General features: G+C 42.4%; 6 protein-coding genes across 7 annotated transcripts; 2 read left to right on the top strand and 4 right to left on the bottom strand.

Annotated features, from left to right (window-relative positions):
- Positions 1 to 1,399: 1,399 nt before the first annotated feature.
- Positions 1,400 to 2,636, bottom strand: LOC117138392 (putative gustatory receptor 58a). Its single transcript, XM_033300464.1, has 2 exons — positions 1,617 to 2,636; positions 1,400 to 1,567 (listed from the first exon to the last, which is right to left on the bottom strand). The coding sequence occupies exons 1-2, from the start codon at positions 2,634 to 2,636 to the stop codon at positions 1,400 to 1,402; spliced, it is 1,188 nt and encodes a 395-aa protein (XP_033156355.1).
- Positions 2,637 to 2,818: 182 nt separating this feature from the next.
- LOC117138316 (putative gustatory receptor 58b) lies at positions 2,819 to 4,099 on the top strand. The gene is made up of 2 exons (XM_033300333.1): positions 2,819 to 3,832; positions 3,887 to 4,099. Exons 1-2 carry the CDS (start codon positions 2,819 to 2,821, stop codon positions 4,097 to 4,099), a joined length of 1,227 nt encoding a protein of 408 aa, XP_033156224.1.
- Positions 4,100 to 4,518: 419 nt separating this feature from the next.
- On the bottom strand, positions 4,519 to 5,816 carry LOC117138391 (putative gustatory receptor 58c). Its single transcript, XM_033300463.1, has 2 exons — positions 4,755 to 5,816; positions 4,519 to 4,695 (listed from the first exon to the last, which is right to left on the bottom strand). The coding sequence occupies exons 1-2, from the start codon at positions 5,814 to 5,816 to the stop codon at positions 4,519 to 4,521; spliced, it is 1,239 nt and encodes a 412-aa protein (XP_033156354.1).
- Positions 5,817 to 6,252: 436 nt separating this feature from the next.
- Positions 6,253 to 9,335, bottom strand: LOC117137048. The gene is made up of 5 exons (XM_033298256.1): positions 8,602 to 9,335; positions 7,685 to 8,261; positions 7,555 to 7,625; positions 7,202 to 7,491; positions 6,253 to 7,141 (listed from the first exon to the last, which is right to left on the bottom strand). Exons 1-5 carry the CDS (start codon positions 9,333 to 9,335, stop codon positions 6,906 to 6,908), a joined length of 1,908 nt encoding a protein of 635 aa, XP_033154147.1. The 3' UTR covers positions 6,253 to 6,905.
- A 1,792-nt stretch (positions 9,336 to 11,127) lies between these two features.
- Positions 11,128 to 11,693, top strand: LOC117136994 (protein FAM76B). The gene is made up of 2 exons (XM_033298171.1): positions 11,128 to 11,181; positions 11,242 to 11,693. The coding sequence occupies exon 2, from the start codon at positions 11,256 to 11,258 to the stop codon at positions 11,598 to 11,600; it is 345 nt and encodes a 114-aa protein (XP_033154062.1). The 5' UTR covers positions 11,128 to 11,181; positions 11,242 to 11,255; the 3' UTR covers positions 11,601 to 11,693.
- Positions 11,694 to 11,697: 4 nt separating this feature from the next.
- LOC117136993 lies at positions 11,698 to 18,164 on the bottom strand. 2 transcript variants are annotated; one of them, XM_033298170.1, is made up of 10 exons: positions 17,647 to 18,164; positions 14,404 to 14,601; positions 14,045 to 14,329; positions 13,745 to 13,981; positions 13,537 to 13,691; positions 13,250 to 13,315; positions 12,717 to 12,808; positions 12,083 to 12,148; positions 11,886 to 11,925; positions 11,698 to 11,820 (listed from the first exon to the last, which is right to left on the bottom strand). In XM_033298170.1, the coding sequence occupies exons 1-10, from the start codon at positions 18,162 to 18,164 to the stop codon at positions 11,711 to 11,713; spliced, it is 1,767 nt and encodes a 588-aa protein (XP_033154061.1). In that variant the 3' UTR covers positions 11,698 to 11,710. The 2 variants fall into 2 exon arrangements, with proteins under 2 accessions (XP_033154061.1, XP_033154060.1); XM_033298169.1 differs by having other exon boundaries at positions 13,507 to 13,685.
- Positions 18,165 to 18,727: the final 563 nt, after the last annotated feature.

Genomic DNA, 18,727 nt, shown 5'->3' with positions numbered 1-18,727 from the left:
ACTAGACTGGCCCATTTCAGTTGGATTTGACCACGACTAAATGGAAGCAGAATAACAATCTAGTAGCTATAGAGTTTCACAGTCGTTGTTTAGCAAAGAGGTGGTTGTTTACCCAAACCAAATAGACGTTATTATAATGTAAATTAGATTATTTTAAAAGAGGAAAGCACTGAATGGAAACCTTTTTACTTGCAATGTAATTCCTTTTCTTGACTTGTGGTCATAATTTTCTGTTTACCCAACAGAGGAGGCAATCTGGACGGTTTGCCAAATAAACTTATCCAGTTTGCTAATTAGTTATCAAAAGAAATCGTGTTTGCTCTCGTTTTGTGGTTCAGGCCATGTCACAGTCCCAAATCCCAGGCACCGTTTGCAATCGATACACAGACCTTGGCCAATTAACCCCTTGCCGTCCCATCTAGAACTAGTTAGGAGGCAAAAACAATGCAATCGGAGGATGGAGGATGAAGGAATGGCAGAGGAATGATGAAGTGGTAGCTCATAATGACCCGAAATCCTTTCAACCCAAATGGAAATTCCCCAGTCGTGCGTATAATTGGAATTAATACAAAAAGCCGTCGAGGAATATCGAACCACACGGGTAGAAAGGAACAATCGCAGTGGGTTGGGCAAATCGGATAGTATTGTGCCCCACAGGCCAGACTTAATGACCAAATCAAGCCCGGGGGCCTGACTTCCTGCGAGCTTGATTAAATTTGATTTGTTAGCCTACAAAGAGGTTTCGCTACATGCGGCTTAATGCACTGAGAAACAAAATATTCCGAGACTCAATGTTTAGTTTGATAAACTACTTTAAGTTTTTTTTGAAACTCATAATTTCATTGCAGAAAGGAGGAGCCAAACTGAAAAGCAATTAATCGGTAATTTTCTTTTCAACTATCGAATGGCTTAACAAATAATTTCTCTCAGTGTGCACATAAGGTGCTACTTTATGTAGATATGTACATATATTGAAATGATTTGTTTCCTAATTTGATCCTGCTTCTGGGCGTCAAAATATATTATGATTTTTGACAATAAGAAGGATTTTAGCCAGCCAAATACATACACACCTAAGGAATTATGCTTATATATTTTATTAAGAGCTTGATAATTAAAGTTTACTGCGTACATTTTTGTTGATTGAAAATCGATCGAATTTCAACACACTATACGGTAAGTTTGGTGAGTTTGGAGGATCACTCCACAGCACTGTTATCATCCGTTTAGGAACGGCTGGAAATATTTGTAAGAATTCATGCCTTAATATTTATATCAATTTAAATAAGTAATTAAATAAAACACTGGCACCCTTAGAAAAAATAAGTTTTTTTAACTTTTTTAATAGGTTATATTTGAATTAACCAGGTATCGTATTTTTCAATCTTTAAGATCACTTTTAATTTCTTTCTTCAACTTTATTTTTCAAATCAAATTGTACAAGCACCAAAACTTGAACCAGGACATAGAAAAAATAAGCCAAGCTCGTTTGTTTATCGAAAATGAATAGTCCACAGACCTTATAAGTGGACGGATGACAACGAAGGTGATCCGAGAAAAGTTCCAGCTAAAAATGTATGATGATTATTAAATATATTTTACTAGAAAAATGCTACCTGCAAGTGAAAGTCCCTTTTGACCAGCTCCAGATGACTGAATTCCCGCAGGAGGTCTCCCATTTTGAGGTCACTTCTCCGGGTCACGTCATCCACAACATTCATGAGCAAAACAGCACTCCAGTAATGAGAAATCACCACCCACTGTCCCAGGATTCTTGTGTAAGTTGAGGTTTCTATGGATTCGTTGCCAAATTGCACTCCATGATATACCAGATTCACGTTTGTAACAAACATTTTCAGCAAAAGAAGGGCGATGGGCAAGTCAAAGGTTCGAAAAACTTCTCGGACTAATCGCTGATTTTCCGCAAAAAGTTGAAAGAGCTTAGCCAATTTTCCGAGGGATCTATTGGCCTTGGTTTCTGATAAAGTTAAGGAGTTGCGCTCTTCATAATTAAGAAAGAAACACAAGTCCTTGAGTGCTATTTGAAGCATCTCACTTTGCCAGTGGAGAACAAACAGGATAACACTTATTCCCGTCATCATAAAGACCACATATATAAACTGTGTAATATGGGCTAAAATCATTGCAGTTTTACTATTTCTTTGTACTGAATCAATTCTAAACAAAATTAAAGCCCCCACAAGAATGCTGAGATTTGCGACGAGTAACATCTGGAAAAGTACATTTCGAACTCTTTTCCGTAATGTAGAATACTTCTTAGAATGATTATCCAGTTTTTCGCACTTAAGGCAGTGAAGTAACAAGTTTTCACCCAAATCCAAGAGCCGTTTTCTTCTGAACCACATCAGGAGAACACCCGAAAACATAGCCATAATACGGGTGATGTTGGTTAGATTAAAAGTCCATTTCAGGACTGGATTGCTGCTCATGTAGCTGTCATCGTACATGTAGTGTGGAAATGTGAAGGGCAGGACCGTCAGCAGACCGCCGTGCAGACAGGCCGTATAGATGAGGTACCATCTCAGCTTGTATCCCAGAAGAAACTGTCCTTTCTTCAGAGGAGCAGGCATCAGACCACAGACTATTCCATATATGTACATGAATTTCAACAGCATTTCGAACAACTGCTTTCGGCAAAGGACACCCGTCAACTGTTTTATGAAATCGATGGAAGCTCTGTTATCCTGCCGGAAATCGCAGAACATGTCTGCTCATCGCAATCAGTAAGCTTTATATCCTAATTAGTTGTCAGCCGCGTTTAGTAAGTGGTCAGTTACCTGGCTGCCTTGACTGCAGCATGTTGCATCCGAAATTGGGTCGCGTGATGAACGTGGTCTACTACCATTCCGTTGCCTTCGCCCTAATGAGCACTACCCTAAGGATACGCTCCTGCAGGAAATGCCTACGCTTGGAGAAGGTCTCGCGAGCTTACACAATCTACAGTTTTTTTGTGGGCATATTCCTGTTTCTGAACTTGTACTTCATGGTGCCCCGGATCATGGAAGAGGGCTACATGAAGTACAACATAGTCCTGCAGTGGAACTTCTTTGTGACGCTCTTCCTTCGAGCCATCGCTGTGATGGGCTGCTATGGAACCCTGTGGGTAAAGCGCCACGAAATCATTCAGCTCTATAAATACTCGCTGATATATTGGAAGAGGTTCGGACACATAATGAAGGCCATTGTGGACAAGAAAGAACTCCTTGACCTACAAGCGTCCCTGTCCAGAATAATGGTCCGGAAAATAATATTGCTCTATAGCGCTTTTCTGTGCTCCACTGTGTTGCAGTATCAATTGCTCAGTGTAATTAACCAACAGATTTTACTGGCTTTCTGTGCCCGGCTCACGCACTTTCTGCACTTATTGTGCGTGAAAATGGGTTTCTTCGGAGTACTGGTTCTACTGAATCATCAGTTTTTGGTAATCCATCTGGCCATAAACGCTCTTCATGGTCGGCAAGCCCGAAAGAAATGGAAAGTCTTGCGGTCCGTAGCCGACATGCACCTGAAAACCCTTCGATTAGCCAGAAGGATCTTTGACATGTTTGACATCGCTAATGCCACGGTGTTTATTAACATGTTTATGACCACAATTAATATTCTCTATCATGCCGTCCAGTACAGCAATAGCACCATCAAGTCAAATGGTTATGGCATCGTAGTTGGCAACGGATTGATCGTTTTCAACTTCTGGGGCACACTGGCGCTAATGGAAATGCTGGACAGGGTGGTGACCTCCTGCAACAACACTGGTCAGCAACTAAGGCAACTTAGCGATCTACCGAAAGTGGGCTCAAAGATGCAAAGGGAGGTGAGTACTCAGCCTCAAACTAATTTAATATAAACTAAACAACATCCCATTTAGTTGGACGATTTTACCATGCAGCTGAGGCAGAACCGATTGGTCTACAAAATATGCGGAATTGTGGAGCTGGACAAGCCCGCCTGCCTTAATTACATTGGCTCCATTCTGAGCAACGTCATTATCCTCATGCAGTTCGATTTGAGACGGCAAAGACAACCCATCAAGGATCGTCAATACCTTATCCATTTGATCAAGAACAAAACAAGAATGTAAAGAAATCTTATAAATATTTATTGGGCTATCTACCTAAGTGTTAACCATTTATAAACGGTTTGTTACCATGATATTATACATAAGCGTAAAGCAATCAAGCTTTCAGGACTTTACATCAAGCTAGAAAGCTTTCTCGGAACTTACAGGACTCTCAGCTATGAGAGTTTTATAGGACATAAATTTCGAATTTAAGGCTTTGCTTTAATTGTTTTCTTTTATGGCGGATAATTTTAAGATGTCTCCAAAAGATTTTTGTTTTGGGGCCAGCTAGAAAGAAATACATACATATGTGCCTTGTTTCCTATAAAGCTTAAATATATAATGTTTTATATAAAAATTAGAAGATTTTAGCAGACCTTCGAACCCAAAAACATTTTGTAAAATTACTTGAGATTGAAAATCATTGGACATATTATTTTTCAACCATATATTTTATAGGCAATCTGACACAGAACTAACACATTGGTTATTATACTCCTGGTCATGTTGTGGACGGTTAGATTACTCAGATCGAACAATCCAACTATGTGCAGACGTCTCACACGTTTTGGATTCAGTTGGAGTTTGCGATTCATGTAGAAAAGGGAAAACTCTAACTATAGTAAAGCGCGTTAGTTAATATCTTTGCACTTTGAATGCAATACAAAATAATTACCTTTCTCGACAGAATCATACCCCGGCTTTTATTGCATTGGCTTCCCGAATAATTAATGTCCCATAGATTTCCGACACCTTCTAAAAGTCCCAACCACTTACTGCGGTTGATCTCGAAAATGGAAAATTGCATTGTGATTTCGACGTGATGGGTCAGAAAAATAACCGCATACAATATGCCCTTCCATAAATGAAAGTTTTTATCAAACTCCAGGTAAATCCACAATCGAAACAAAACAGCAATGCTGAATATATACGTGGTTAGCAGGTTGAAGAGCAACTGCCACTGGAAGATGTCAACGATCTGTTTGAGCAGCGCATCCAAACGGCGACAGCGCCTCCAAAGTTTTTGCCAGGCGGCAAGGATCTGCATCAGTCCCATCTCCCGCGGAATGCCATTCCTCTCGGGTAGTACCTCTAGATCTTGGACCATTTCCCGAACCACCTGGGACATATTTACCAGCAGCCAATTGCCAGCCACTTCGACCATATAGACAGTCAAATCCACATAGCTCATTAATAGAATCATGATTAAGGCGTACACTATGGCCGCCCTTTGGTACGGAACCATAGCTCTCCTCAAGCTGGAGTTACTCTCGCAATTAACCACTGAGTCCCGGGTCACCAGCTGCTGGGTTAGGAGCAAAAATCGAGAGCTGGTCAGCAGAGCCTTGCACAGGCATCTATTCCTGCAATCGTTTCCAAGATTAAATCGGAATTTGTGCACCATCTTAATCAAATCGTTTCCCAACTTATGCAATCGTCGCCTCTGTATCCAAACACTGCTCATTAGGAAGAGCATGGTCAGGAGTTTGGTCAGAGCCACCACGTTGTAGACCACTCCAAACATGCCCGCATCTGGGCAATCGTAGATATTACCAGTTAGCAGGAACAGGGCAAATGGAAGGATCAAGAGATAGACCACATTCACGACCACACAGTAAGCCACTGTGGGCACATGATTGAGGATGAACCGATGATTCGAGAAATCGTAGTGCAGATTGCACAGTCCTATCAAGCGGCTCACTTGAAAGTAAGTATGCAGAAAAAAGTATTGATTCATTGTTCTGGACGTTGAAAGCGAAACTAAAGCTGGAATTTGAACCAACATAATAGTTGATTCTGAAGCAAGCTAAAAGGACTCCAGGGAATTTCTAAAGGACACGCAACAAACGCAACAGTGGGACTCACTCACATCAAGGGTTTTTAACTATTATTATTTATAAAACGTAGAAAAGTATATTCATGCTTAAATGTAATATTATTTAATTAAAATATAATTTCGAAACTAAATAAAAAATATAAATAAAATACAACAATTATTTCTATATGTAAAAAAAATTGTATTTTCAGTTAAAACAATAAAAATAAACGGTTAGCTTGAATTTTGATGTGAAGCACGTATGGTACAATACATTTCATTGAGTATTTAATGGTCAAACGTAAGAAATAAAACTTTTTAGTTGCTCTACTTATCAAAAAGCAAATCAAAGAAGTAGTTATCTAAAAATTATTCATTTATTCAGCTATTTTTCGTTTTGCAATTTCAAGTGGTTTTAGCTCGTGTGTTTAGATTGTTCTTATCAAAATACCGCTTGGTTGCTTATCTTAGTAGGTAGTCGGTAGTTTGTTTAAATGTAAGCTTATGCATAAACTACCGCAACGAAATGATGATGCTGAAGCGTATTGTATCGAATCGTTCTCCTATGCGTTAATTAGAAACTAATTATAAATTCAAGCATATTACATAAAATCACACAACAATCTCTGGTGCATTCTTGCACTCGCTCTGACTTCGTTGTAAGTGGTTACACACTATATGGAATACACACTCAGATGAATTTGTGTCCAGATAATGGTGGGTCAATTTTTAAATCTCAGCTCAAGTCAAAAGTCAAATAAAATTGTAATAACTAATATTTGTTTACTAAGGGAGTGACTTTTTAGGTAACTAACTGTGTTACAAAATAACTAAGCAAAAAATACGTCAGAAGAACCTTCTTTTTCAGGCAAAAACAAGTACTATTGAAAAGTTTGGAAATATCAACCCACCTAAATCTAGCTATATGTATGGTTTATGGTTAGGATGAATAACATTCCGTGTTTCATTTAGCACAATTGACATCTACACCTAGTAATTAACCCGTTGCATTTACGCCACAATATGGCTGTTTTTGTTAAGATCGGTGAGCAGCTCCGCGTCGAGGTCTTCAGCCTCCAAAAGATCGTTGCAGGCATCGCCGTTTAGCGAATGTGGAATGCTAGTGGATAGCACCATCCCCCGACTCCCCGTACCAATGGCAATTTCATCGGGCGGCGAATTCCGACGCCTCTCACGCTCCCTGACAATGTGCGGCGCTTCGTTGAACTCGTCCAACTCATCCATGCCTTTAAAAGAATTGGCCTTGTTAAATTGTCGGAGTTTGGATATATCTCAACCGCACTCACCCGCATATTTGGTGCCCGCTAGGAGCAGATATTGGCCGGCTCTATGTGGCCACAACAGACCTGTCATCACACAATAGGCCATGCAGTCCGCCGAGTTGGTGATTCCTTGCAGCAACTTGTAGCGCCACATGGGGCTGACCTGCAGCGCCACAATTGCCACAATGGGTAGGTAGATAAACCACACCAAACTGGACGCGCCCAGGTGAAGTAGAAAGTCAAGTTTTTTTGTTGAGTGCTCGTACTTCATGGTGTTGCGGAGCTCATAAAGAAACCACATCATAAAGGAGGTGCTGTCAATTCAAAAAACAGTAAGTCACGTTAATTTTTCCATCCAAAAAACTTTAAGGACCTACCGTAGTATTAAAACTATCCAGCCGGGCCACGTCTGGTATTCATCGATGTCTGAAACCACATCGACTTCCGTCTGCAAAGCATTTTTTGTTTTTAATGAAAATCTATATTTAATCATTATTCACATCTTACCCTATCCCAGATGTAAAGGAACACGTGGAACGCGCAGTATGGCACCCAGATGGACATGAGAATGATCCATCCCGTTCTGCTGATCTGCTGTCTGGTAACTGCCCATCCTTTGGCCAGCAGTAGCAGAATTAACATAAATGTTGTGCGGCTCAGGATGTCCAGGACATCTCCCGCTGCCTGCAACCGTGGCTCGCCCACTCCATTGGCCGCATAGTGAATCAGGTGAGCGGTGATCAGAGCCAGGCTGACGAACTCGCTGAGAAGACTCAGGGTAAACAACTTGGTCACTGGATGCTTCTGCCGCCGCACCGCATAAATTTGCATGGGCAACAGAACAATGTAGACGAGCAGGAACACCAGGTACATCTCCAGCAGATTCTGCTGATCGTACGAGTACTGGTAGGTGAGTGGATGTGCGGCCGAGTTGTTCGGATGCAAGTTGACCAGATGGATGTCGTAGTGCAGCGTGTTGAGGAGATTGCTGCCCAATTTACTTAGCCTTGGCAGGCTCTCGTGCGCGTGCCACTGGCAGGTGCTTTTGTTTTGATAACAGGCCACCAGGGAGAGGTACCAAAATCTGTCAACGATGCGGGGGAGAACAAAATACATTATCCAGTTAAAACAACAAAGCAAAATAAACTCTGGTAAGGTCAGTAAATTGTGTGGAAAAATAAAATTATTCCAAGTCATGTCGAAATCAATGAACAACGCAAATGTTATCTCATTTTCCGTTCACAAAAGAGGAATGCAGTTACAAACAAACAAAGATATAGGGTTTCATTTTATCTGTATGGAGCAAGCTCCATACCAAAAGGCCAATATAGAGAGAGAAAGACAGTCTCTGAAGATGAATTGGGTTTTTTTGCACTCCATCTCTTATCTTACGAATTGTAAACCCAGAAAAACCCAGAACTCACCTTGGTTCCGCCTCTAGGTTGATAACATAGGTGAACTGCGATCCCGGGACTACGTTTCCGGGTGCATCTTCATCGCTGCAGAGCTGATTGACGGGACAGGGAACATGACGCAGGAAGTCCCTTTTGGCACGAGGATTGCACGTGGAATCGTAGGCGATCCTTTGGAGGCGGGAGAACATCCCTGTGCAGGCGGCTTCCCGGCTCCTTTGACTGCGATTGCCGTAGAACTCGAGGAAGGTGCTCCTGTCCAAGACGACGAGTGTCAAAGGAACCGCATACTTATCCGTCGACGTGACATTGCCGTAGATATATCCATAGGCATTGCGCCGCGTCAGGTCCGCCTTGTTGAAGCCGAATTTCGCCAGGAACTGGAAGAAGTCGCCCGTCTGAAATTGTCCGCTGATGTGGGTGGCATTGCTTGATGGCAGGGCGATCGAGATTAGGATGCAGATGCATCCCAGGAGAATAGTCCTGCGATTGCTGGGCCACCTTTCACTTCTTATCAGTTGTTGTTTTTTGGTTGCAGCCTCTTCCTCTTCTCCCAATGTGGGATTCCCGGAAAGCTGCCGCTCCATTCCGGATGCCACGTTAGCACCGCCCACTCGCCAAGGAGGCGCCCCTTTGTGCATCGCTTGCAAGTTGGCACACCGAGGTCTATTTTTATTTTTGTTTTGCGGAAATTTCCACACCACAAATCCGCAGTCGCTAGTGATGCGAAAACGGCGTCGATGCATTTGTCATCGGAGACCAATGTTTCTCGCGATAATTTAGCTTGTTTCTTGATATCGATTTGTTAGCAGATACACACTCCTAGCTTCGTGTCTAGCCGAGACAGCATCCTTCACTTTTGAGGGAACTTTTTAAAAATATAAATATATTAAACCTACAGAGAAAGTTTAACTGTTTACCAAATACTATATTTATATTTAAAATAAAGAGGATGACTCGCAAATTTTAAAATTTTAAGTTTACATCGATTGGGTACACAACTGAAGCCTGAAATCATTTTAAAAATTTTAAGTATGTAGCCAAAATGGCATTTTATATAATTAAATATGTACATGTAAGAGCATTAACTTATTTTCAAAAGTTCTAGATTTTCGTATGCACATTTTCCATTCCCTTGTGAAATTCACAACAATAGCATACATTTCTAGGATTAATGAACAATAGAACTCTTTAGAAGTTACCCAAATGGGCGTCTTATCTTATCAATTTCTTATACATTAAGCCCTCACACGCATGCCAATGGCAATTTCGAACAATAAATTTTAATAATTCCCAAATTTATGCGGTAAAAAGTGCCACCCTTTCAGCCCCAAAAACTTTAAAGTGCAAAGTTGGATAATACGTATGTAGCTCCCGGATTCCTCACCCTAACCTCAACGAACATCCCTTCCGCTTTATTTATTTAAAATGCAGCTCGCGGTGGCGGGAAATTCTCGTGTGGATTGTGGCTTGCCACGCCCCCTTTTTCCCATTTCCACCAGCCAAGGTGCAAAAAATCCACACTCTTTGACAATTCCTTTGAGATTTGATTGCGGGAGGGAGACAGCTGCAGAATGTGCGAAAGGGAGAGTACGGTTTTGCATAAAAATATGAAGCCATTGAAATGTAGATTTACCCATTGTGATGTTGGCAGATGAAAACTTTGATTCCTGTAGCAGATCAGGCGAAGCTTACAGCAAGTTATATATCCTTCCTTCCCTCGATGACCCACATTTTCGACCATTTCTCACTCATTCATTGATGACGCCGCAAAAACGAAGAAGGACTCGCCGAAGGAGCAGCAAAAATTCATGAGTTTTTGGCATTTGTTGACAGCCACAGTTCACTCAGTTGTGCAAAAGTCAAGACAAACACAATAAATGCGATTCTAGGGGGTTCTAGAAATGGAATAATACAGTCAAGCATCCCTAACTATATATTTTCTACAGAAAACAAAATGGCTGTGCTATTTCTATGGAGTTACTGGAACTCCATCTCTGGTCAGTTGGTCCTGTTCGTCTATCGAATCTTGCCTGTACACGCTTGCAGGCCAACAATAGCTGAAGCGAAATAACTTACTACAAATTATTCGGCAAATATTAAGCACACATAACATGTGAACAAGTCACAAGTTCATTTCAATGTCTGCCGACGACCCCAATAATAAAATAAGACAAGGTTGGCAAAAATACAAAAGGAGAGCAATTTGTCGTCCCTCTCTTTCCCACTACCCCCGTCCCTTTCTGTTCGATTGAAGAAGCGAACAGTTCATTGAAATGCCAGCGATGAAACATGGACAATGAAGGTTCAATGATGGCGAGGTGGAAAAGTTGGGGAGTTCCTCGCCATGATTTCCGCCAACTTTGCACAAAGTGTATTTTATTTTTGATTAGGCCGGCGCGACTGTTTTTGTTTGGCCAATAAAAAGATGACGTAGCAGTCGGCGTGATTAGACAGATGCACAGATACAATACAATCTTCGCCAGATCGATCGAAAAAGCCATGACTTACACGAAAAATATCAAAGTTAATTTAGTAAGCTAGTAAGCTTTGTTTTAGATTTCTCCCAAGTGCTTTGATCATATAATTTAGGTAAAATATTTTAGGATGTTTTTTGTCCTTTTAATCGTAAGCTTAATTATGTTTCCCCAGCCTGATTTGTGGACATGGAATCCCCGGACAACAGGCTGTACATGTGCACCGCGTGCTTTGGAAGGTTTCTTTGGAGCGAACTGTCGCGGAAGGAGCTCCGCTGCTCTCAGTGCCGTCTGTCCACCAAAATCTGTGTCATTTGCGATAAGAAGTTCGAGCCGCGCGAAATGTCGCAAGTTTACTGCAAGCAATGCAATTTCTACATCGAAAGACATGCCGCGGTCAAGCCCCCTCCCTTGGGTGTAGAAATCGGAAGACCAGCGGAGACGACCAGTGGGTCAGGTACGGAAGGATCTTCGATCACAGAACGCTGGAAGGAGATTAAGGCCGCTGCTGGAATCGTGGACGACTTTGACTGAATCGACGTGCGCTTTATTAAAAAGGATGTATCACTTCCCTGATACCTTGACTATTTTAAGCTGTAGTAGTTAATATAATGTTTTAATATAAAAAAAAATTCCATTGAGAATTAATTGCAAAACATGCGTCGAACAAATCGTGCCGTAAAGTAGTAGATAATTTCCGTAAAGCTCAAGGCGCTGCAGCCCAAGAAAAATCCAACGAGACCGCCGATGTAAACTGAAAGTGAAATGCGAGCGATCTTAAGTGAGTCGGAAAAACTTTGGGCAGGAGGAAAAACTCACCCAAAACATCTGCGAAGGAGAAAAGGACTTCGCGTCGTAGCTGCATGTTTGGGTATTTGGTTTTCAATGGTTAAGGGAAAATGATTTATAATTAAATATTAAACAAAAATATTTATAACAACTATTAAGCTAATAACAAGGTGTTCACATAACTGAACCAGAATCATAACTAATCTTAACAATTGATTACCCTTTACCTGCATTTTTGGGTGCTCCAAAATACCCCACTGCAAGTTGGCTCCCAAAAACCAGACACGCGAACGCTGTGGAAAATTCGGAATATAGAGGAAATGGGGAAAAACACATAATGATACGGTATATGTATAAGATAAGAGCAACAAAGCCAAATGGGAACAACATCATCATCAGTATTCTGGTAACAAGGCAAGTAAGCAAAAATTATTATTAAATGTAAAAACTTTCGCCGCACACAGCGCGAAAAAAAGTTAAACAAAACTTTTGGTTTGCCGCCCCCTTTTCGTACGCCTCATCCCCAACATAATTGCATATTTCAAGGCTCCCAGTTCCTGCAACTTCTGCGCTTATTATTTTTTATAGCCCCGGACTACAATTTTGATGTTTGTTTAAGGCACAAGCCCCCGCTCTCCGGCTCTCCGGCTCCCCCTCCTCCGGCGGATTTTCTTCAGTTTTCCGGGCATTTTTCCACTTGAAATGCGCGACGCAGCGGCGTCTGCAGTTGCCACTTAACGAGCGCTAGATGGCGCTTCTGTTAGCCATAAACATTTTTACAGTTAAAGTTTACTTTATATTTTTTAATAGGGGATTTGCCATTTTTTCATTTATTTTTATTATTATGTGCGATGTACTTACGTAGGATTGCACAAAGAAGTTGGAATCGTCACAGTTGGCCAAGCAGTTGCAATTGATTTTGTATTTGTCCGATTTCAATGAGATTATTTCGCCTGTAGGGTAAAACAAAAGGTTAATAACAATATTCAATTTCAATTTTAAGCAGCGATAAAAAATTGATATTATTCCCTACACGAAAAGGTTACTTTAATAAACTGCAATGTAGTGAAAGCTTCCTCAATATAATGTTTATATTCGTAGATATTATACTTAATATTCTAATAGAACACAAGCTTTTTGTTCAAAACATTTATCCAGCTTATCAACGTCAACCTGTCCGTAATCTGGTCTCGCCCAGCAAATTACTTCCAGCTTTTCAATTACGCAACAGGTTGTCTATTTCAACCTTGACTTTTGACCACCCTACGGAAAATTAAATTATGGTCACGTTCTGGGAAATTTCAGTCCATTTTTTATTCAGACGAAAAATGTAAATCGAATTTCCGGGCCACGATAAATATTTGCATGTTCCCGGTGCGGTGGAAATTACTCACGTTTAATTTTGACCAGGCATCCGATGCCCTCCAGTCCGCAAACAGGCAACCGCCGGCCATTTCGCACTGGAAAACATTGAAGAAAGAGACGAATGGAGTGCATTGGAGCGGGACAGATAATAGTGCAAAAGTTGCCACTTAAACTGTGAGTATTTAAGCATTTTACGACCGAGTTTTCGCCATAAAACTGGCCAGCTCCGATGCAACCCCGTCCGTCGCATAAAAGTTAACTTTAATGGGGGCCAATTAAGTGCAACTCTGTGTCCCGAAAATATGATTATACCCACAGCGGTTCCTGTAGAAGTGCGGAACGCAGCCGCAAACCCGCAGAGCAAAAAACATCCTGCACTCCGAGAGACAGAGGCCAAAACTGTAGATGGGCACCGTCATCATTTCCTCGGCCTCGTAGTTGAAGCGGCAGCTTCTTTGCTTCGTGCTGAAGCTGCCAATAAATAAATATATTTTGAGCCTAACGCTAGTAATCTTGGAACTCACGCTCTCGCCTCTTCATTCGTAAAGATCTCCAGGGCGATGAGCTCCACGGTGGTGTAGTCACTTTCCGGAAAAGTGTACCTTTGCTTCGAAATACTGGGAACATCGCCGGCACCGTGGAAGTAAACATCGTAGGCGGTCGATAGGTTAATAATCTGGGCGTAGATCTCGCCATCCAGCGGATGAACAGTCACCCGGTCGCCGTGGTCCATGAGGCTCCAGTCGCCGGAACGCCAGTATCTGCCAAGTGGCCAAGGAGATGGCAATCAAATCGGGAGCACTTCCTGCCCAACAATTACTCACTCGAAGGAGTTGTAGCGCGCCACCATCGAGTTGACTGAATGGCAAATGCCAAACTCCGTTTGCGTCTCGTAGATGAACATTTTGACGGCGGCGCCGCTGCTGATTTCCGGCTCGAAGGCCCATTTCAATTCGTAGAGCAGATCCAAGTACTTGGTGCTCGGAATCCCATACGACTTGTTCAGCGGCAGTGTCTCCAAGTTGTCGTAAGTGAGGCTGGCAAGTTTCACAATAAAATCGCGGAAGTCCTCTTGATCCTCCTCGGACAGGAATTGGTCGGGATGGGCGCTGTACGGGTGCATCGGGTGGAAATGCACTTAAATGTGTATGCCACATGTTTAGGAAACTGCATTTTCACTCACAGTATGTACTCCTCCACTTTCAACTCATCGATCCGCTTGTGCGGACACACTGTGAGCGATGGAAAGCTGGTGTTCCAGACCAGCTTATTCCGATCCATGGATATGACCATTGGCGAGGTCTGAAAGCGATGCCAAGTGCGTTTGCTCAGCGAGATGATGCTGAACAATGCCACGCAGATGAACGCCAGCCAGAGTACGCTAAAAAAAGGGAAATAAGTTCTATAAAAGTCGGAGTGAAAATTCGCAAAAATGTGACACAGTCTGAAATGATATATGGAATCTGACGAATAATTCGCACTGCTGTTGAGTGTGCATTGTGGCGAAAGTACATAAAAATCTATTGCGTGTAAATTTTTTCTGTTAGCATTATGCGAAATATTCGCGGCTAAAGAATTATGGCCAACTCGAAGGAGGAGTCAATGAACGCATCAACGCTTTTGCAACCCTTTGCTGGCTTTTCTTTCAGCTTTCCCATTCGGCTCGAAGCGCCACCAACAAAGTGGCAAGGACACAGACAGAAGTCGCCGAAAATCCTTTGCTGAATTTCCCATTTCAGGCGAATGCCTTCTACAATGACATTTTGATGCCAGCAATGGCTCATAAAGCTTTCAGTGCTCACACACACACACAAACACTCGGCTACTTGGCTTTTAATTTTCCCAAACATTTTCCAGCTCCTTATTATTTTTGTGTGCAGCTTTTCGCTCTTTCCTCGTCCGCTTTCTTTTTTTGTTGGAATTTTCCTCTCTGACAGCTGAGTGCTGTACTTTGTCTAACACCACAAAATTCCTTTTGGACATCGCATATGACAGACTCATTGTCATGCCCGCACCCATTTCCCCGCCCATTTTCCCATTTCCCCCCCACCGCAACTGCCATTTTCCATCTCGTGTCGGTCTGGCCTGCAATTTATGTATTTGCTTTGTTTCATCATCTCGACACTCATATGCATAAAATGTGTGCGTGAATGAGGCCCAGTGATGCATGTTGGATGTCGAAAATATCTCGTTGGTAATTCGTGCATCAAGGGTTGCTTTCTTACTTTTTTGTGGATTGGTGGATTCTTGAATGCCCACATAGTTTCTGGCTGAGGTATGCAGCTGAAATGTGTGTGATATGGGATTAATAATGTCGAAATGCTGTAGCCAAAAAACTCTTAAATATTTACAAAGCAAAAGCAAATCGAGTTCACAAAGTGGTGAAGGAAATTACATATCCAGGATCAAAGGTCCTTGGCTTAAATACAAAACAAATTGCCCTAAATAATTGAAAACTAAATTTTTACTTTGTTCCTTAGTTCTTTAAATTTTAGTTTAGCACGTTTTAAAGAAGCTATGTTAATTAGCGGGTGGAAGGCAGATTTATGATTTAAATTTGAACGTGTGTACAGTCCAATTTAGTATTTGTGAAAGTTCGAAAATTCCAATGGAGGGAAAATGGGACCTAGTTTAGGGCACTCGAAAGCCCAATGCCCTGCCATAGATTGCAGATTCCCCCATGAAAACAGGGCCCTAATCCTGTGCATCCTGCGCCGCTGCGTGTTTTGCATTACATTTGCAGTTTTCGGTTGTGGATTATGCAATCGTGCACCTGTCGCTGCCACCCAAAAGGACGAGGGGGGTGGCGTTTGGGGGGTTGGAAAAGCCCTCATAGTTACCATATCAACGCTTGTGAAATTGAGGTTATCACATGTCAGCGACACAGACTCTTTCTCTCCGGTTTATGCATTTCCACTTCCCTTTTCCCCAGCTTGTTTTGTACGTGAGCGGAGCTTTTCATATTTTTTGTGCAATTGCTTTGGATTTTGTTGGTGAGGGGGAGAGCTTAAGCCGGGCTTGTGCTGGAGTTCTTCATAGTCTAGAAATTTGTGCGTCACAAGCTGATTTCTTGCCATAGCAAAGCATACTTCTCATTTATACTTTTCTTTCAGGTAGCATGGCGAAATAAATCCCAACTGTGCCGCCAGGTGGAAATCGTCAAAGGCATAAATTTCCCGAGAAAAATGCTCTATAAATGTCCAACAAATCATTCTCACGAAATCAGCGGGGGAAAGTGTATTAATTAAGCCGAGCTTTGCGTGACCGGCTGCCTTTCATCTGGACTTCACCTTTGCCCCTCTGATCTCACGTCTATTCTGGGAAACACCTGTCAGTTGGACTTTGGCTGTAAGGGAAACTAACAATAATTGTAATTGAGCTTCATGATTTTTGGGGAGACTGCAATGCACTTAAAGAATACGAAGATGTGTTATTCAATAAAAATATGTTATTAGTAATGAAATTAATCTAAACTCAACTAAACCAATCTAATCGATAAAGTGTTGTCACATAATTGAATACTGAAAATAAAATATTTGATAATTAATATACTGTGATTATTATTCTCTCAGTGCCTGTTTGGCCCTGTCCTTGGCCTGGCTGTTATCCACTAATTAACCCTCAGCCGGCAGTCCTGACAGATTTCCCACGAACCACCGCATCCGCATCCTGAGCCCCATCCACTCGACTGCTTTGGTGGAGTGTTGCCAAACGGAAAAGGGGAAGGTAGCGAAAGCGGCGGAGAATTTCCCCCCTTCGCCCCTCGCAGCTAGTGTGTGTGTAATCCTGTTTGTCATGTCATGTCAGTTTTAAGGATTTATTGCACCGCACAAAAATACAAATTCCAGCAGCAGAAATATTACTTCAGACCACAAGATCCACCTTCCCCCATCGACCGCATAAAACGGAAGATATGTAGAAAAAATGTATTTCGCTTGGAGAACTTTCATGTGGGGGTTCGGCACCACGCACTTCCCCCTTTAGAACAGCCACGTTATGAATCCGATCCGGAATCTCTGCACGTGGCCACGCTCGCTGGATAGTCCTTTTTAAGACCCCGACTTATAGTTTGGTATCGTTTTAGTTGGCACTTTACGGTTTCTAAGCGGCCAACTTTGGGTATCCTGTGCCAAAGTTAAGCTGCGGTCTCTGCTGCTTTCTGGCCGTAATGAGGTTCAGCTTTAATTTCCCTTGTAAATTAATTGAGTGGAAATATTCTCACACCAAATATTTGCCCAATAGATGCGGGTTAAGGGAATCGGAATATGTAATTTATCTATATCCTACTTTAGTTCTAGTAATATTTACAACATGAGTTTCAGTCAGCTCTGTTCTTCCTCAAAAAGCCGATGGGAATAGAGTCTCTATCCAATTCCATTACCCAATATCCATTGGCGGAAACCAGTCATTACAAATCAAAACTCACCGTTCGACGAAACTCAGGCCGAGCTTGGCCAAATAAATGAATCCGTGTATGGAGGAGCCCTGCAGGAACTCGATTATGAAGGCCTGTCCTTTGGCCAAGCAGGCAGGACGGCAATCCCTCCGATCCAGGACCTCCATTTCCTGCCCCTCCTGCGCGTGATCCTCTGGCGGTGGCTGCCACAGTGGAGGACGACGAAAGGAGCGAATGCTCCTGCCGGGTCCTGGCTGATTAATGGCCACGTTCCCGTCATTAGCTTTTGCAATTGTTTTGCTGCCCGTGCTGCCATTCGGATTATGCTGATGTCTTTGACCGGTGCCGGGAAAAATCAGCAATCCAGGACCTGGACCCAACCTACTATTATTATCCTGCGGTGGCAGCAGCGAAGCTGTCGACGACGTCAGCAGCGAGTCGCTGCCGGATGCGGATCCTTCGTTCTCCGCCCAGCTGCTCCTGCTCGACGAGGATGTCAGTGTCCTTGCCGCCGCTGACGGTGAGCTGTCGTCGATTCGCGGTTGCATATCCTTGGGCGCTTCTGCAAGATGGGATTTATTGATGCAGTTTTAGAAAGTAAATGGGTAAAAGTGTATAATAGATACAACATTGTAATTAGTTTTCTTTAAAAAGTAGCTCCCTCATATAAACCCATATTACATGGACTTGATTTTCCCACGAGGTGCTGCCAAAATCCGACATCAGGGAAAACGCTACAGTAATCGCCAGTTGATGTCCCCTGCTTAATACTACACTGCAGCACGGCTTTAAACATGTGGAGGGAAAAACCCACGGACACCCACAGACACTCGCACACTGATTACGGGAAAAACTTCATAATTTGTCCGCCCCGTGAGCATTGTAACATGGTTAAGCTCTGATTTTATATCACCACTCCAGGTTCATTAAAATATAAATATGCCGCTTTAAATATGTTTTTGCGGTGCATCGGCAGGTCGCAGGACATGGCCAACCAGCCAGGCAGCCAGGACAACAATAAATCATCATCGGAGGTTTTAATGCGCTGTAAATTATGCCTGATGGTGGACGCAGTTCGGCGAGAGTAAGTCCATGGGATGACACAAAATGC

Source organism: Drosophila mauritiana, chromosome 2R (genome assembly GCF_004382145.1).
Source record: "Drosophila mauritiana strain mau12 chromosome 2R, ASM438214v1, whole genome shotgun sequence".
Classification (NCBI taxonomy): Eukaryota; Metazoa; Arthropoda; class Insecta; order Diptera; family Drosophilidae; genus Drosophila; species Drosophila mauritiana.
The sequence above is the reverse complement of the archived record's forward strand: the minus strand, read 5'-3'. Positions and strand labels throughout refer to the sequence as shown.

Bases quoted from the DNA above. Each gene is read 5' to 3' on its own strand.
- LOC117136994 (XM_033298171.1), top strand. From the start codon at position 11,256: ATGGAATCCCCGGACAACAGGCTGTACATGTGCACCGCGTGCTTTGGA.
- LOC117137048 (XM_033298256.1), bottom strand. From the start codon at position 9,335: ATGCATCGACGCCGTTTTCGCATCACTAGCGACTGCGGATTTGTGGTG. The intron at 7,626-7,684 runs GTAAGATGTGAA...AATGCTTTGCAG, and splicing joins TCCTTTACATCTGGGATAGG to ACGGAAGTCGATGTGGTTTC. The intron at 7,492-7,554 runs GTAGGTCCTTAA...TTGAATTGACAG, and splicing joins TGGATAGTTTTAATACTACG to CACCTCCTTTATGATGTGGT.
- LOC117138316 (XM_033300333.1), top strand. From the start codon at position 2,819: ATGTTGCATCCGAAATTGGGTCGCGTGATGAACGTGGTCTACTACCAT. The intron at 3,833-3,886 runs GTGAGTACTCAG...CATCCCATTTAG, and splicing joins GCTCAAAGATGCAAAGGGAG to TTGGACGATTTTACCATGCA.
- LOC117138392 (XM_033300464.1), bottom strand. From the start codon at position 2,636: ATGCTGTTGAAATTCATGTACATATATGGAATAGTCTGTGGTCTGATG. The intron at 1,568-1,616 runs GTAGCATTTTTC...ATACATTTTTAG, and splicing joins AAAGGGACTTTCACTTGCAG to CTGGAACTTTTCTCGGATCA.
- LOC117138391 (XM_033300463.1), bottom strand. From the start codon at position 5,816: ATGAATCAATACTTTTTTCTGCATACTTACTTTCAAGTGAGCCGCTTG. The intron at 4,696-4,754 runs GTAATTATTTTG...GCTTTACTATAG, and splicing joins GTATGATTCTGTCGAGAAAG to TTAGAGTTTTCCCTTTTCTA.
- LOC117136993 (XM_033298169.1), bottom strand. From the start codon at position 18,164: ATGCAACCGCGAATCGACGACAGCTCACCGTCAGCGGCGGCAAGGACA. The intron at 13,316-13,506 runs GTTGCACTTAAT...AATGTTTTCCAG, and splicing joins TCATATTTTCGGGACACAGA to TGCGAAATGGCCGGCGGTTG. The intron at 11,821-11,885 runs GTGAGTTTTTCC...TTTCACTTTCAG, and splicing joins CTCCTTCGCAGATGTTTTGG to TTTACATCGGCGGTCTCGTT.